The sequence below is a fragment of the Phyllostomus hastatus genome, unplaced genomic scaffold, assembly GCF_019186645.2.
Source record: "Phyllostomus hastatus isolate PE091 unplaced genomic scaffold, TTU_PhHast_1.1 phas_scaffold_12, whole genome shotgun sequence".
NCBI classification, from domain to species: domain Eukaryota; kingdom Metazoa; phylum Chordata; class Mammalia; order Chiroptera; family Phyllostomidae; genus Phyllostomus; species Phyllostomus hastatus.
The window spans coordinates 17,603,755-17,621,770 of NW_025334007.1; the positions used below are offsets into that span (position 1 = coordinate 17,603,755).

At 44.9% G+C, this 18,016-nt stretch overlaps 1 protein-coding gene across 2 annotated transcripts in view; it reads right to left on the bottom strand.

Moving 5' to 3' along the window:
* FRMPD4 (FERM and PDZ domain containing 4) overlaps window positions 1-7,428 on the bottom strand; it is a 434,157-nt gene extending 426,729 nt beyond the window's left edge. For both annotated transcript variants that reach the window (XM_045856137.1, XM_045856138.1), the window contains exon 1: window positions 7,205-7,428. In XM_045856137.1, coding sequence (XP_045712093.1) covers window positions 7,205-7,245 — 41 coding nt within the window. In that variant the 5' untranslated portion in view covers window positions 7,246-7,428. The remainder of the gene's footprint in view (window positions 1-7,204) is intronic.
* Between the last annotated feature and the right edge of the window lie 10,588 nt (window positions 7,429-18,016).

Below are 18,016 nucleotides of genomic sequence, written 5' to 3' on the forward strand. Positions count from 1 at the left end.
ATGGGCCTGGGGGACCAAAGGGTTGCCGGTTCGATTCCCAGTCAGGGCACATGTCTGGGTTGCAAGCCAGGTCCCCAGTTGGGGGCATGTGAGGGGCAACCACACATAGATGGTTTTTCTCCCTCTCTTTCTCCTCCCCTTCCCACCTCTCTAAAAAACAATAACAGCTTTAAAGAAAACAGTACAAGAGGGCAGAGGGGTAGAGGGCGCTAATGTGGGCCCGAGGCCGTGGCAAAATGAATCCCAGACTTCAGCCACTGTGTACCTGACACAGCTAATTGCCCCTGACACAGGATCAAGGCTGGTGACTTGGAGTGTGAACTTCCTAAGAGACAAGCCCCCTAGATTCCAATTAGAGGGGCGGCTGTAAAATCGCCGTGGTTAGATGTCTGACCCAATGCAGAACAGCCTCAAATTAGCCAGATGGCTCCGTGCCCCCCAGTTAAATAATCGCACCACTTAAATGCGTAAACACCCTCCTTTCCCCATTCATTGGGCAAGTTTCACATTGATTTTATACATGTTGGCCTACTGTTTTCTTTAAAGCTCATCTTTGGCAGATAATGATCATGTTCTTATCGTCAAATTAAGCAAATCTCGCAGAATTTATGAACTCTATGAGAAACAACCAAGATAAAAATTAAAACCCTGTAGTAAATTATAATTGTAGGGAAATTGCGTTTCCTTTCCAAACTAGAGAAACGCTTCTTTCATAAAAAATGCCAGTATTTCCCTATCATTCATAATGGACTTCCTAAAATAAAAATGCACTGACATCTATAAAAACCCATTAGAGCATAATCATCACTTTGCTTGTTGAGCTTACAGCAGTAAAACACAGATTTCTTAGAAGTCGAAGTTGATTACTTTTAACCATCAATTACAGAAAAAAAAACATGCTTCAAATGTCAAAACAGAAATAAAAGTTTATTCTCGGAGACCTAGCCCAACAGCTGCCCATTTGCTTTGAACTTGTGCGGTCCCTTCCATCTCTGAGTCACTGATCCTGAGGACTGATCAGATAAACAAATACCGATCATTCACCCGCAAGAAGCATTAGGATGGGTTGTTTACAACTTGACTCGCTCATTGTTTAGTATAGAGCATTTATGGTATGCCCAATGCTGTAAACCATACTTGCAAATATATTTCTAAAAGAAGAGTGAGTTCAGGCAGGAAAGCCTTCTCTTTTCTTTGCCAGGAAAAAAAAAATGGGAATGTTAACTTTGTTATCTAAAACGAGGGCTTAGATTTCTTCCAGATAATTTTCACCGCTTAAGTACATAACCAGCTAACTTGCTCAGAAGCCAGGTAGAATTCCTTCGCTAGGTGTTTGCTATGAAAAACCACAGGCAATATATGGGTTTTCATTACAGTGCTCTCAATCATATGAAAGTTGGGTTAAACTTCACTGCAAATGAACACAGCGTCCCTGCAGGCCTCTGCCCACAGCTGAGTCCACTTATCTGGTTTTCTTTCCATTTGGAAAACAATTAATGAAGGTCATCGGCTGTTAGGACCAGAAGGCTCAAGTGTACTGTAAGGAAATACCAGGCATTCTCTCCTACGGACTTATCAGTTCCCCAGCACGCGTTGGTTGAGGCTGTACAAGTATTATTGCCAATTCTTTCTCCAGCCGTATTAAACCAGGAGTTGAAAGGCTTATGGGAGGCCAGCATCACTCTAACAAGTGACTCTTTAGCCCAAGGAAAACAGGCCCACTTACGGACCAAACAATAAGCCTGCAAAATGGCTCCCAGTGCAACCAATACGGGAGGGCGATTACGTTCACTTCTAGTGATCAGTGTCCCAAAGTGCGATACATAGTTTGAGGCTGGAAGTGTCAATAAAGATAAGGTCGACACGAATGGTGAATGTACACTGGTGTACTTAACAGGCAAAGTTTGACATATGCGGACCAAGTTTCTCTCCTTCACTCAACTCTACCCAGACTCCTCTGAGCCCTCCCTTGCCCCATAAAGACCTGATCAATCACTTCGTTTCGAACAGTTCAAAGCCACATCCCTGGGATGGCTCTAGCGCCTAAATGTGCCTGCCTGAGAAAATTCAAGGCTGCCCAAAGAATGAACTGTTTGTTCCAGCCAACACCTGAAGATAGGGCCCTAGACTCCCAGCTTCTGTGGGAGGGGAGGAGCCTGGCTTGGGTAAGCGCCAGCTAGCAAACGCAGATGGGTTTCCCAGGCACCGAATGCCCCCTCTCACTTTTAATATTTGGGCGCTACCCTGCCTCTCCCGCGTGGCCAGCTCACCCCGCTCCCTATTTCATTTGCCCTCCAACATGCCTAGTCACCTGCGTACAAACGGAAGTTGTTTTTATTTCGCACTGGCCTCTTTTTCCTACCCCGGTAGGATATCACTAGCTTAAACCACCCTTACCACTTTAACTAGTGTCTGCCTTTGTTGATCTTCGACAGTGTGTATTTCATTAGACTTGTGGCCCCACACACGGGCTGATGATGTAAAGAAAGGAAAATAGGAGAAGGCACTGTTTAACCTACGGGTCAGCACACCGTCTTTGTCATTACAGGCCATAAATAAGGTGTCTGTAGCGTCTATTCGGCCTTGCTCTGATGGACCCAATGCAGCCACAGACAGTACTCACCTTGCATGAGCATAGCGATGTTTTAGCCAAACTTTATTTATGGACACTGACCTTTGCATTCCACATTATTCTTCTTCTAATTGTTTGAACCAGTTAAACATCTACACAAAAATGTTTAAACCATTCTTAGCTCACGGGCTCTGCCAAAACGGTCAGTAAGCCACATTTGGCCGACAGGCTGTAGTTTGCCAACCCCTGGTTTAACCTATTCGTATCAATAATTTTCTTCCCTTGCTATGATTAGCTTTCAAAGTTCAAGATCATTCGATGGTAAGATTGGTAGATTTCAGGGCCGCATTTCTCAACAACTCAAAAAATGCTCTCAATTTTCTCAGGGAGCCGAGTATGAAATCAATGATTTTAAAGTCCATTCCTTAAACATATATTTCTATTTCACCAATAATGTATATTCTCCGACAGCTAAACTTCCCCAGCAAGCTCCAAATGGAATAATAAAGTAATCAAGTTGAACTGCGTGTGCGTGTGCGTGCGTGCGTGCGTGCAGGCAGAATGAATCGCCGGCAGGTCCATAAACAGAAAGTGAGCATTTCCAGGTTTGGCTTTTAAAGTATAAGTAAGTTTCACTGCAGCTGACAATCTATTATATCAAATTCTGATGGCAAGAAGGTGAAATTTATGAGACAGACAGAGACAGACAGAGAGAGAGATGGAACATCGCCTGAACTAGAAATCTTCCCCCTGAAACTGCTAGCGACGAGACTTTCACAGCTGCAAACTAGCAACCCCTGGGAAACTGGAGTTCAATATTCCTAAAACAGGAATCTAGTTCTGTTATGAAACTGTTCATCATTTCACCTCCTGACAGCCAGGAAAATCAGCAGAACTCAGAAAGGACCCAGACGATGAGCAAGTAGCATTGTTAGTAAAATGCAAATGCAGAGTCTTGGGGAGTTTGCCTTTACTGGGCTCCAGAGCGCACTGTTATAAACAACATCAAGGCAATTGCTTGAGTAAGGAGAGAGATGGGAAAATCTGACCTTTTGCATGGCTCCTTCTTTTTTTAATTTATTGACTTGAGAGAGAGAGGACGGAAGAGAGAGAGAAACATCAACTTGTTTGCTACTTATTGGTGCATTTGTTGGTTGATTCTTGTGTGTGTGCCCTGACCAGGGACAGAACCCGCAACCTAGGTGAATCAGGATGAAGTTCTAATCAGCTGAGCTACCTGGCCAGGACCTGTGTTGCTTCTTTAATTTCCCCTTTTCCCCTAGAAAATATTGAATTCAGAATAAGGTAGAGGTTAAAAAAAATAGAAGTTTAGTAGTCTCTAAATATATTTAATATAAAAATCTGAGGAAATGATTATATATATATATTCTCCCTCAAATGTGTGATACTTGTAACTAAACTAGCACTTCATTATTACAGATATTAGTAACTGCTACATACTGCAGAATAGCCCATATGACTACAAGACATTGTAATAGAAAGCAGCTCCCAAATTTACCTACTACTACAAGAAACACTCTCCACAATAATTGGGACACAGTCATCTCAAAGTGCTTGCCATTTCGCTTAAAGAGATAAAGTCCTGCTTCTCCACCCATGAACACGTTGCTCGGTTTAATAACAGCCCTATGAGTGTTGGGTTTCAAATCACTTCCCTTAGGCAAAGGGGCATAATTGTATGTTTTTCTACTGAACTGGAGACACTTTGAAGAGTGCAAACAAAACAGTTGATACGAAGACCAGTAACAAACACAATATAGGCCTATTTTTATACTATTACGGGCTTATAAGGCAATCGTCTGTGATGTTCTCATCTACAAGGCTGGAAAGGACACGTAACGGTTACCAAAGAAACAATAAAGTAAAACTACATGTAAACTACCAAGCACTTGAGTGAGAAAATGAAAAGAACAAGAAAACACATGTCCTGATAGATTCATGACACACTGCCCCACCCACGATGGATATCATCAAGGGTCACAGCTTGAAAACATGACATAAGGGTCACGACTTGCCACCTATTCCAACGCTCAGCAACATTGTTTAAAAAAAATGAGGATTGTAAGTGGCAATTTGAATTCAAATTTTTCATATGGTGAAAAAGGCATAAATTCTGGGACTAAGTAGTTAAATGTAGGCACTTTTAGAAGTTAAAGTATGCTGCTTGTTAATTCCAGTGTGGATTAATATTTTCCTGCAATTCTCTGTAATTCCCACTCTCTTTACTCATATAGGCACGACATTTAGCCAATATCGGGTATGTCTTCTACACCCAACGCTTGCCGAATTACCATTCTGAAACGTGAGTTCTTGGGAACCAAAGGCAAGGCTAGGGCCTGGGATTACTACGTGTGTCCACCTCTAAACCAAGAGAATTTTAAGCACTCAAGTAACTACGTTGATCAAAGCTAAATCCTTTAGGAAGATTATCCATTCCGAAGCCAGGAAAATCCTGCAGCGTAAGTACTTTTCCACTTCACCTTTGAGAAAAGAACTTCATTTCTGTACCAGTGTTTAAATCACAGGCACAAGACGATTCCTTCAAGGGCTGAAGCAAGCAGCTGCAAACATGTGTTTCTGCATGCTGATGACCGTCTATGTCAGCCTGGGGACCATCGCTGAGCTCACACGGAGAACAAAAGGAATTCTTATGGACGGGAGGTTCCTCAATCGGCACGTAAGTTCAGAACATGTGCAGCTTCTTGCTTCAGAATAAACACTCCATCCGGATCACATTGAGGACAGACAGTGACATTCACACTCCTTTACTAAATGTTACCCTCTCTTTAAAATAAGATACGCATCCCCCACAGCCTGGCTTGGGTTTTGCAAAAACTCAGATTTGTGAATATCATGAAGTCATCCTACAATTCAGTAAAACGAGTATGAAACCTCTTCTCGTGGCACATAGCACTGTCGTCTCCCAGGCTCCAGAGTTTAAGGACTACATCGAGGCTCCAGACGTCTTATTAACCTTATCGTTTTTATCAGCTGAGGCCACCGAAACCCAACTTTGTGCTATACTAGTTGAACTCCTCCTTCGACAGCATCTCTGGCCATCACATAGATGGCACCAGGCAACCACTAAACTGTTGCTCACAGCTGTCCCCCTCTCTGGTTCACCATGTGACAGCTGCTTCGGAATCAGCCACAGGCAGAAGCATGCACAAAGTTAACAGGGGTGCGTGAAGCCATGACCTTCTATGATACTGCTGTGAGGCCAACCGGCCACACTACAATCAGCCTCGCCTTGGCATCTCCGTCCCCTGATGTACAGGGCAACGCCTCTTCGTGGGCTGCTCCAAGACCGTCATATTTCCCCATCAACTGTATACCTCCCATCTACCCAGCCTAACTCGTGCTGGCGCCCTTTCCCTGGGAAACCTGCTTGTGACAGCAAGACTGGCGTGTGTGAGTGGAGAGTGAAGGCGGACACGGGCAAAAACGACCAAGACCTGTGGGTGTAGGGAAGGGGCACAGCTGAATGGCAACCTCCAACCTGAGCGTTTCTGAAGTGGCCCAAGGATAATTTAGCCAAGCACAGACAACATGCATTTCCGACTCGGGCTTTCTGAGGCTGCTCCTTCCTGCCTGATGCAATCAACACGTCCCGCCCTGACACTAAGGAATGAAGACCTAGAATTATTCTGTCCATATTGCAAGCGAGTCTAAACTGTTTTCCTAGAAAACCCTGACTCTCTACCTCCTAAGGTTGTGGTGGTAACTGCTAGCAAGAGTCCCAGGGGCAGAAGGCCAGTCCTTGTGGACTCCTGGGCAGAGAAGGTGGGGCAGGGTCTTCTAAGAGTTCTCGGGCTAGGTTCTTCCCAGTTAATGGCACACTACAGCAAGCCCGGACCTACTTCCTGGGTTTCAATGAAGGCTTTTTGGGGGCATAAGTAGGGCAGAAGAATGCTCTGGCCATGTGATACCTTGGTGGCCAAAGAGTGGACATGTTGTGCTTGTATCACCAACTGCCGGAGAAATCTGCCTCAAGTGCTGATTTTCTTTTCGTTGCAAAAACATGGCCACTTGGAAGCAAATTTCTAAATCTTTTGAGGCTTCGGACCACGTAGTTACCCAAAGAAAGGCTAAAGGTCTTTCTCTTCCCTCTCCTTGAATTCAGCATCTAGGTCACTGCTGGGAACACCTGGTCAGCCTACCAGCCGAGTTTTCCCGGGGAGCTCGAATTTAGCGGTGGGGAGGGGGCCACTTTTGGGCACCGCTGCTTGGGAAGACATACCCAAACCCTAAGACTTCTGGTTTTCCCTGGGCAGTAGCGATTATAACCCTCTTCTCTTAACCCTGAATCATACTCGTAACCCCAAGCACCACTGGGTCTTTTCCTACGGGAAAACAAACTGTCGTGAATACTGCTGTGTGCGTGAGGGCGTGCGAATTGCTGTGTGTGGTCTACACCGGTGGACACACAAGCCCCACCAGCCAGTGAGAAATAAGTTGAACGCGGCAGCCCCTGGCCACCTGGTTTCGGTCCTATCATCAGCCCCGCTGCTCTCTCCAGCTTTTGCGTCTGCCCCCAGCCTCCTGAAAAATAAAGCACCAAGTTGCCCGCGGAAGCGGCCCTGGGTGCAAAAGAACCGGCGCAGCCCCTACCTCGAGAGCTTTGCAATCTTCACAAAGCTGAAGACATCCATGCAGGCAGCCGGGAACCCCGAGCGTCGCGGCTCCCTCGCCCCTTTTCACGGCAGCAGCTGCAGCCTCTGCAGCCCCATGGCCGGCCAGGACCTCAGCGCGCCCCAGGGCTTGAGTGGCGGCGGCAGCGGGTGGCGGTAGCGGCCCGTGAGAGCCTGCACCTGGAGGCGGCGGCCGCTACCCCACTCCTGCCGCGAGCTGCGTGTGCACCCCCGAGCAGGACCATTGATGGGCGCCGGTGCAGGGAAAACTCAATTGAAAGAGGGGCGGGCAGACTGCGAGGGGCGGGGAGAGTGGGCCGGGTTGTGCGCTTCGCCCAGAGTGCCCCGGCCGGTGGGCGCCGCTACTGCTCCCCCGCCCGCAGGTCCCGGCAGCCCCGCGCGCCCGGGAGCGCAGACCGAGCCCGGAGCCGGTCGGCCAGCCTGGCGCACACACACGCACCCCTCCCGGCACTGCAGCTGCCTCCCTGCCTCCTTCCTCAGGCACAGTCCCTTCTCCTCTCCCCACCCCCACCCGCGGTGGTGGCGGGGGTGAGGGGGATTGTTGCTCTCCCGTCACCCGCTGTGTGTGCCTACAGATCGCAAAGATCTAACAGTCTCAGGCACACCCGGGACCGTGAACGCTACTCCCACCCTCCCCAAACCCAAGAAGAACCCAGCAACCGCAGGTTGCCCAAAGCCTTGGCTTATCTCATAAACAAAACTAGCGGGCAGGAAGGGGCAGGGATGACCGAGGCTGGATCGAGTGGTCAAGGGGAGGCTGAGGGAGATGCCCAGGGCAGTGGGCTCAAATTGGAGAGCGGAGAGTTCCCACTGTTCCCCCCACCCCCAACCGCTGGAGCGAGACATGACAGCTGGGCTGGCGGGGAATGTGTGTCTTTGGACCGCAGCACCAGAGAGACGTCGGAGAAATAAGAAAACGGGAACAGGGGCATGAGGCGGTGGGGGGTACACACGGCTGCTTCTTACTGGAGGGCACAGGGATGAGGGTCCTGGGAGCCAGGGGCGCGGAGGCTAATCTGAATGGGGTTCAGAGCGTAGAGGAAGAGAAGGCAATGAAATGGGGATCTGGCTGGCAGCGCTAGCGCCTTTCTCAAATTGATCAGTGGGCGCAGACGGGGGGAATAAAAACACAAACAAAAACACACACATAAACACTCACCTTAGGCAGAGTAAACTCCAAGTTGCGGCCATTTAGAACTCCTAGCCTTCTCTTTTACGTAATTATCTGGGATAATCACCCCTCTTCATGAACTCAGGTCTGTCTCCCGGGGCTTCGGGCTTCTTTCGGCTCCCTTTTTCTTGTTCTTTCTCTTGGAGTCTCAAGGCCTCTTCTCCCAAATCCTTTCGAATCTCTCCCCACACTCTCTGAAGGTCAGATGGCTACAGAAAGTGTGTGTTCTCCCACTCACAAGCGTCCACCTGATGGCAGGGCCACCGCAAAGAAAAGATGCCACCCCCGAATTGTTGGAGGATCTGGCCAGTGCGCTTCTAGCTCTCCAAGGGGATTAGGAAGAAGGAAATAGGTTTAAAGTTCCCAGACGAGTGCTCTATGCTGGTCCGTTGCTGTATTTAAAGCCTTCAGTATGCCACCCTACCACTTCCACTTTTGTTTTTTTAGGACATCTCTTTCAAAAATTAAAACCAAAGCCAGTAGCAATCTGAAAAAATCTAAATGATTTGAAAGGCAGGCATAAAATGACGTTCTTTAAAAAAAAATAAATAGAATCAATTTGCCTTCTGCTTCTTACAGACAAACTAGTTTAATTTTGTGAACAGGGCTCCTGCTCTTGACCAGAAGAGACAGAGGGGGACCTTGGCTTTTGAAACCCTATCGTTTGTGAAAAACCATTCTAGGTTGTGCCTGCGCTGTGTTTTATCATGTCAAAGCGCTTTTGCATTTGAGTCTCATAGCAACCCTGTCACATAAGTGAGGCAACATGTTTAAAAAAGAAAATTTTTATTTTTATGCCACCATCTATTCTTAATGTACTAGATGAAGAGATGCATTTTCAGCATGGATCAGATAACGTTACTTGTCCCGTCCAAAACTCTGCGAAAGCTCTCCATTCTCTTTCCAGCTCAACGTGCACTCCTCCAATGGCCAACGGGGCCCTAGGTGTCTGGTCCTGGATCACCCTGACCTCGTCTGTTACTCTCCACCTCTCTCCCACCACCACATTTTCGAAGCACCAGCAACACCTGACCCCTCGCTGTTCTTCAAACTCTGCAAGTGTCTTTCCCCTGGTTTCTTTGCAACGGTTATGCCCTCATCCTTGGAATCGTCTTCTCTCAGATCTTTGCATGGCAAGCTCCTTCACCCAAAAGTCTTTGTGTAAGTATCATGTCCAAAAAGCCACCCTTGAAAGGCCTATTTACAATTGCAAGGCCCCCACACTCTAGACTCCAAGGCCCCATTAACTCTTTTTTCTCTTGCTTCATAGCACTTATCACCCACTAGCGCATTACATCATTTCTTTTTATGTCTATTGTTTCTTGTATCCTGTCTGACTCTTTTGCTGGAATAAAAGTTCCACAAGGGCAGGATTTTTGAAAATGTTTTATTTGTTGATTTTTAGAGAGAAAGGAAGAAAGACAGAGAGAGAAACATCAATTCGTTGTTCCACTCATCCATGCATTTATTGCTCGATTCTTGTATGTGCCCTGACTGGGGATCGAATCCACAACCTTGTCATATTGGGACGAAGCTCCAACCAATTGGACTACCTGGCCAGGGTGCTTCTATTTTGTTTTTCACTGGTTGATACCAAATGCCTATAACAGTTCTGTGGATGTAGAAGTAACTAACTGATATTTGTTGAATGAATGAAGGTTCTGCTCATTAGATTCACAGCCAAACCAACACTGGCCAAGCGTCCCCAGTGGGTACTGCTCCCTCTCTGATCTCATTGTTAAAGTTTGTCCATTGCCCTACTACTTCCACATCCCAACATACTTCATCCTCCTTGGATTGCTAATGATGGCAATGAAGGCCCCCTCATACTCTCCAGTTATTATTCTCTTTTGCCCTTTCTACGTTTCCCGAAGAGAGTGGCCACCAACACATTCCTTCATCTCTTTGTCAACATCTGGCAGCACAAGACCAGCTCTTGGTCAGGAAAGGGAGTAAAGCAATGCCTTTGCAAAATGTGTGTTGAAAAAAGCGTGCTTCCTTCCAAGAACAGAAGAGTTGAGACGCTCTTTTTTAAAAAATAACCCTATTATTAACAATCATTCCAGACACCAATAGACATCATATTTACTTGTAGAGAGAGAGAGACAGCTTCCCTTCAAGACATCTGGTCTACCTCGAAGCGTTTGCTGTTGGGCTCCAGTCTGTGCCAATGTGGGCACTACAGTTATAAATAGTGAAGATGCCAACTCCCCACAGCCTCAGTGCCATCAGGGAAAACAACTGGCTTCTCCAGGTCTTCATACTTCTCTGGTATATTGATTAGTTAGTGTGTTTTCTAACGGATTGATCTTTTTCTAAAGCGGAGATTCTCCCTCTCCTCCTTTATATTTTATTACCATAAAAGTGAAAGAATCTGTTCCCTTGAAAGAGGCTAACATATCCAGTTTATACCTTCAAGCCCTCTTGGCAGAAAGGCAAAGATCTGAGTAGCAGGTCTCTTAGCCCTGTCCCTCTCTGTAGCAGGTGTGTGCAGCAGAGGTTGGGACAGGTTTCTTTGTACAGCACGGAACAGATTTGCCTAAAACAAATAAAAGCCAATGAGTGGCATTTGAGTACATACATCATTTTCTGCAGTTTCATCTTCTACCTGGATAATTTCTAAGGCCCCTTCTAGTTCTCACAGAGATTTATTCATTGGAACCTGTATTACCCAGTCTTGAGAATCTATTTAATTTGCTTTACTTGAATCCAAGTGACATTTGGTCATTTCTAAAAGGCAAACACACTTTTCAAACACTGTTGGGTATATTTGTGAATGAGAAACTCAAGGGCATCAGCTCCAGAGCAAGTCATCTACCTTATCCGACACTAAGTTTCCCCACCTGTAAAATGGCAATGGTAAGACACCCATAGTTTATCTAGAATGAGCCCTTGAAAGTGGAAACCAGTTCGGAGCATTGTGCACGTACATGGAGGCATATGGATATGAACTCCAGAAGGATTTCCACAACTGCCTGGGCCTTGGCAGTACTGTTAGGAAAAGTTTAAGCCCCTAAGGTCACTACTTTGAAGGTGAAGTCATTTGCTTTGATTGATCAGAGGTGGAGGTTTTGCCTAAAAACCAATCTCATTGTTGCCCGATTAGTCCCCAAAGCCGTAAGTGGTAGTATCCTCTATGCTCTGTGGGCTTCTCAGAGGAAAGAGGGAGAGATGTCTCCATCATCGGTAAGGCTTTATCTCCAGCTGGTGTCAGGAATCTGCTATTGGGCCAGGTATTCCATACAGGGTGGCAGATGAGGGTTCTTCTACTACAAATGACAGTAGATAAAGCCCCTGGCATTTCCCAGATGGACTGAAGCCCTTGACCAAAGGGTCACAGTTTTAAAAACACGGAAGGGGGCAAAATCTGATTTACATTTTGAATGGCTATGCTTGAGGAAAGTGAACAAAAGGACAGGAAGGCAATTTAGAAGCTCAGGATATGTTTTAAACAGCATTTGCGAGAGGTAAGAGAAGAGAGGAATCGAGGACAACTCTTGGATTAATGGTATTTAAAAAATACCCTGATTCCCTTCACCGGGTGTTGAACACAGAAAATCCAGAGGGTTGTCCCTGACACTGTGCTCATGTACTCTGCTTTCCTTCCCATTCCTCTCAAAGAACTCTCAAGCTCTGGAGGCTGACCCTCCTGAGGTGTGATCCTCGCCTTTCTTCCCTACTCAAGGCCTCACTCCAGCACTTACTCTCCCTTGTTCCTACACCAGCATTTTTTCCCCTGAATGACTGGACCATTCCTATAGGCATTAAAAAGAAAACTTCTCAACCACAACCCCATCTCCCTTCAACTAAGTCTCATTCTTCTGTTTGTTCTTCATGGCACAACTTCTCCCAAAACTTCTCTCTTTGCTATCTATCATATCTTGAATCTACTCCATCTGGGATTTCTTAACACTCTCACAATCGCCACTCCATTGAAAGAAATCTCGTCAATGTAACCAGGGACATTTATGTAGCTAAATACTATGGCCGATGGCTCACTACTGATTGTACTTGACTCAGGTGACAATTCCCTCTTCCTTGAGTCATTTTCTTCACTTGGCTTTGGGGCCACCACACCCAATTTTCTTCCTTCCTTGCTGCTCACTCCTTCCCTATATCTTTCTTTGTTACCTTTCTGTCACTGTGCTTCATCTTACCAAACTCTAAACACTGCAATGTTCCAGGACTCAGTCCTAGACCTTCTTAACTTTGTCTATGCTTATTTCCCAGGTGACCGAGTTGACCTTTATGATGTTTCACACTCTCTGTAGGCTGACAATGCGCACAGTTCCATCTCTGGCCTGGCTCCCTTAACTCCAGACAGCCTACTTAACATCCTCATGTGTGGTTAACAGGCACCTTGAACCTAACAGGTCCTACAACTAATTCCCATGGAAGACTCCTCCCTACAGTCTTTCCATCTCAATGTCAACTGCACCTTTCTAGTCACTTAGTCCCAAAATCTAGGTACCGCCTTTGACTCTTTCTCTTAAATAACGTCCTAACCCAGGCATCAATGCTTTCAGTTCTACCATCAAAACAGATCCACACTGTTTATACATTTCATCAACTCCACCACTACCACCTATGTTCAAGCCACCATCTGTCTCCAGGATAACTGCAACGGCCTATGAACTGGTGTCCTTGCTTTCTCCATCGCTACTACACGCAACACCTGGCAAACTCTTTTTCAAACTCCAGGCAGATCATGCCTTTTCTCTGCTCGCGACCTTCAACTGTTTCCCTTTCATTCACAAACACATATGATAGGCTTCCTTCTCCTTTCTGACTTCATCTGCTGCCCCTCTCCCCCCTAATCAGACTGACCACTCGGTTATTCCATTGGTTGACCCTAGGGCATTTGCACTTGTTCTCTTTTTGGCAGGAAAGTTCTTTCCCAGATATCAGAGAGGCCTTTGTTTTATAACACGCCATTTCAAACTGAGCTATTCCACCCTCCTGACTCCTTACTCATCTTTGTCTTCCTTTTACCCATAGCACTTCATGACATAGGATCATTTAAATTTGTTTTTCACCTCCTATTTCCTCTACCTGAATGTTAATTCCATAAAAGGAGAAGGAGATCAATACATATTGTTGAATGAACAAATGAATGATTAAATAAACCACATTCTATAAAGGTGAAGCGAATGGCGTAGAGTCACACACACACATAGTAGCAGAGCAAGGATCAGAATGCAGTTTCTTTGTACCACACCACCTAATGCCTCTCCCATCTGAATTAGCATGTAATGCAGGGGTGTCAAACTCATTTTCAACGGGGGGCCACATCAGCCTCGCGGTTGCCTTCAAAGGGCCGAATGTAATTTTAGGACTGTATCCATGTAACTACTCCTTAACTTTAAGGAATTGAATTACATTCGGCCCTTTGAAGGCAACTGTGAGGCTGATGTGGGCCCCAGTGAGAATGAGTTTGACATTCCTGAAATGGATTATAGATGGTCAGGGATAGAATGGGCAACTGGCGGCGAGTGGGGGCAGGATGGGGAATGCTTCCTGAAGGTGGTAATACTGAATCTTAAAATGTATTAGAAATGTAGCTATCCTCATGGTAGGGATGGAAGTGCAGAGGGCTTTCCTTGTGGAGGGCACGGTACACTAAAGCACTCAAGGGCATCAAACAGTGTTGTCTATGCAGGAAACCTGTGCAGTTTGGTATTGCTTGATTCTACAGTGAGAAGAAGGGAGAGGAACGAGATGAAGCTTCGGAGGCAGGCAGAAGCCAGGTCATGAACTATTCCTTATGCTCATCAGTGGGGTTCCAGTTTTAACAGCATGACATTTTTGACCAACAGCAATTATTTACAAGAAACTCGATGCAGAAAGCACACACAGAGTTCCATTTCCCTGTTCGAAGTGAGAATGTAGACTCCAGCCCAAATAACATCCCCTTGCCTTCCTCGCCTTCAAGCAAGGCACCCCCAAGGGCTCCATATGAAGCCAGCTTGAGAACCATGGCGTGCATGATGGAAAGCCATGGACTGGCTTAAAGCAGGAGATGATCTGGTCAGATGGATATTTTTAGATCCTTCTTAAGGCTTATGAGGAGAAGAACGGACAAGAGAAGGCCAGGAGAATATAGAGGGAGTCTATGGCAGAAGTTTAAGGGATAGAGAATTGCATTTGGAATAAAGTCACCAGGACTACATACTTGGTTATATATAGGAGTATGAAGGGGTGGGTGTCAAGGAAGTCTCTCAGATGTCTAACTTGGATGACTGGGCCATCTGAGATGCCCCTGGTACAAGGGATGGAGGGGGGCGCTGAAAAGCAGTTTTGGAAAGATGATTCCCCCTCTGACATGTTGTAAAAGACCCAGGTGACGTGCATCAGATGTTAGATGTACATGCCTGAATCCAAAGGGCAGTTGTGATATGTCAATCAGCCATCAACTATGATGAACTTGGCGCAAATATTAATTCCCCTTCTGCAGGGGCCTTGGGTATAAATAATGGAACAATATTCTCAGAGATGGACTAAAGACAATGGGATTCTTGAGAAATGAAGTAAAAAAAACTAATAAGAATATTAAAGAATTATTTTTATTTCCTTCCTTTTTTCTTCTTTTTTTAATTTCTTTTTTATTTTGTTAAGATTTTATTTATTTATTTTTAGAGAGGGAAGGGGGAGAGAGAGAGAGAGAGAAACATCAATGTGCGGTTGCTGGGGGTCATGGCCTGCAACCCAGGCATGTACCCTGACTGGGAATCAAAACTGCGACACCTTGGTTCGCAGCCCATGCCCAATCCACTGAGCTACGCCAGCCAGGGCTTCTTCTTTCTTTCCTTCCTTCCTTTCTTTAGTTTTTTACTTTTACCTCGTATGAGTGTCTTAGTATTTTACAGGGGTGGAGGGTGGGACTAGAGCTTAGAAGGCTAGAGAAGCTGGTTTTAAAGATAATATTTTTGTTTAATGGCGATACAGCATGCTACACATTTGTAACTTTTCATTTTTATAAATGCTTTTATTCCATTAGTCCTTGAAATCGCTCTGTAAATTAGGCAAGAAAGTCATTATTATTCCACTTCAGTGATGACAAAAGGTGAGACCAGAAATGTACCAAATGATGACAGTAAGTCCTACAAAGTAGGAGGATTGTTATATCGTGGGGCGCATGGGTTCCTGGAGGTAAGTCTAGTATCAGAAGGGGAATTTTGAAGAAAGATTTGTGGAATAAAAATCTCTCAGGTTCTACCAATATAATTCAATTTCTTCCTCTCATATTTGATTATCTTAAAGGAGGCTCGGAAATTAAAGATGCTACAGGGCGCATTAGAGAGAACAAGAGGCAAGGTATGACCAGGATTTCTCAGTTCCACCCCCAGCTCTGGAAACAGAAGAAACCCTTGAGATAGCGCTGAACTTTTCTTAGTGTTGACTTCCTCACCTGTAAGCTTTGAGAACCATGGCGTTTATGATGGAAAGCTTTATGGGTTAAAATAAAAAGTATTTGTGTTCCCATTCCCTTCTCCCTCTCATGCAGTATAGATATATGAGTGAATCTTCGTAAAGGCATGAGATTTGGAGATCCCATCTACTTTGGTAATTCTGTACCCACCATGTTCATTGTAGCATTCTTTACAAAAGCCAAGATGTGCAAACAACTATCGTGCCCTGATATCAGTGGATGAATCAAGAAAAGGTTGCATGCATACAAAATGGAATATTATTCAATCATTTTTAAAAAAGAGGGAAATCCTGCCAATGGCGACAGCACGGATGGACCTTGAGAACATTTTGCTATGGGAAGTAAGGCAGACAGAAAAAGCCAGTACCGTATGATTATCACTTATATGTGGAATCTAAAAAATACAGAAAACAAGCCCTGGCTGGCGTAGCTCAGTGGATTGAGCACAGGCTGCGAACCAAAGTGTCACAGGTTCGATTCCCAGTCAGGGCACATGCCTGGGTTGCAGGCCATGAGCCTCAGCAACCGCACATTGATGTTTCTCTCTCTCTCTCTCTCTCTTTCTCCCTCCCTTCCCTCTCTAAAAAAATAAATAAATAAAATCTTAAAAAAATATATAGAAAACAAACTCAGATACTGAGAACAGGATGGTGATTGCCAGAGTCAGGGAGTAAAATGGGTGAAAGCTGCAAACTTCCAGTTATAAGATTAAAAAAGCCCCTAGGGATAGAAAGTACACATGATGTGTGTAATAACAATAGTGTATTGTACATTTGAAAGTTACTAAGAGAATAAGCCTTAAAAGTTCTTATCACATACACAACATTTGCACCTAAGTGTGGTGATGCCTATTAACTAAACCTATGGCCATAATCGTTGCACAAAATATACATCTATCAAATCCTTTTGTTGTACACATAAAACTAATATACTGTTATGTCAATTATACCTCAATTTAAAAAATAAAGAAATTTTCTTTTTTTAAAATTTTATTTATTTATTTTTAGAGAGGGAATGAAGGGAGAAAGACAGAGAGAGAGAAACATCCATGTGCGGTTGCTGGGGGTCATGACCTGCAACCCAGGCATGTGCCCTGACTGGGAATCGAACCTGCGACGCTTTGGATCGCAGCCCGAGCTCAGTCCATTGAGCTACACCAGCCAGGGAAGAAATTTTCAAAAAGAAGACTAGGGTCTATAGAAACAAATTCAAGATCAGAGACTTTTTACCAGTCAAGTGTGTGTCCATAAAATAGAAAATTATAGTGAAGGTTAAGAATCATACTTGCTACATGTATTTTTCACCATGCTGTATTGTCACCCATTTCCTTTGTTGCTTTACCTCTGCTCTCTCTCTCACCTATTTTGCTCCGGCGTATGCCAAAAGTCAGTCAATGTAAGAAGGATATACTTACTGCTTTCCTCCCGACTCTCCTCTTGTCTGATAAAGTAAGGGAAGAAAAGGGGGAAGAGGTCATTTAAAAAAGATTCTGCTGGTGTCTAGTTTTCAGCATATGAATGCATACTTTGATACACCCTGTAACAATATTTTGAATTCTTATGCAACACTGTATTAAAAGAACCCATAAAGATGCCTATTTGTCCAAGACATATTTTAATATTTCAGACTCATTTTAAACCTCTGAGATCTGGACTGACTCTTACTCTGTCTATCTAACATACCATACCTGCATGTTAGCCCCTGACAACACAAAACCTAATCAAATCACTTGGAATAACAGCACTCCTGCTTGATGAATAAATTGCTCTAGTTGTGAAGGGTGTTAGGAGGGTGAACTTTAAGGAGGATGCACGTACAACAAGGGCTAAGATGAGTAATTTCAGGTGTTTTAACTCTTATTCGTGTATTAATTTATTCATACTTTATTTATTAATCCACTCCATTGCTATTTCTTAAACATCAGCCGGGTACCATCTACTATATACTAGGCACTGTAGATAGGATATCAAGAATACTTGGTTGCTGTCTTGACGGGTGTAGAAGACTTTACTCAGCTCAGCAGGCATGCTTTCTCTTTTCCTGGCCTTTTGCAAGCCACCTGGGGCCCCACCTCCATTCCAGTCCCCCCCTCACTTGCTTCCTGCTTCCAAATGAAGCCATCCAACCTTGAACTGTGGCTATTGTCTTGCGACTTCTAGACACCAAGCATG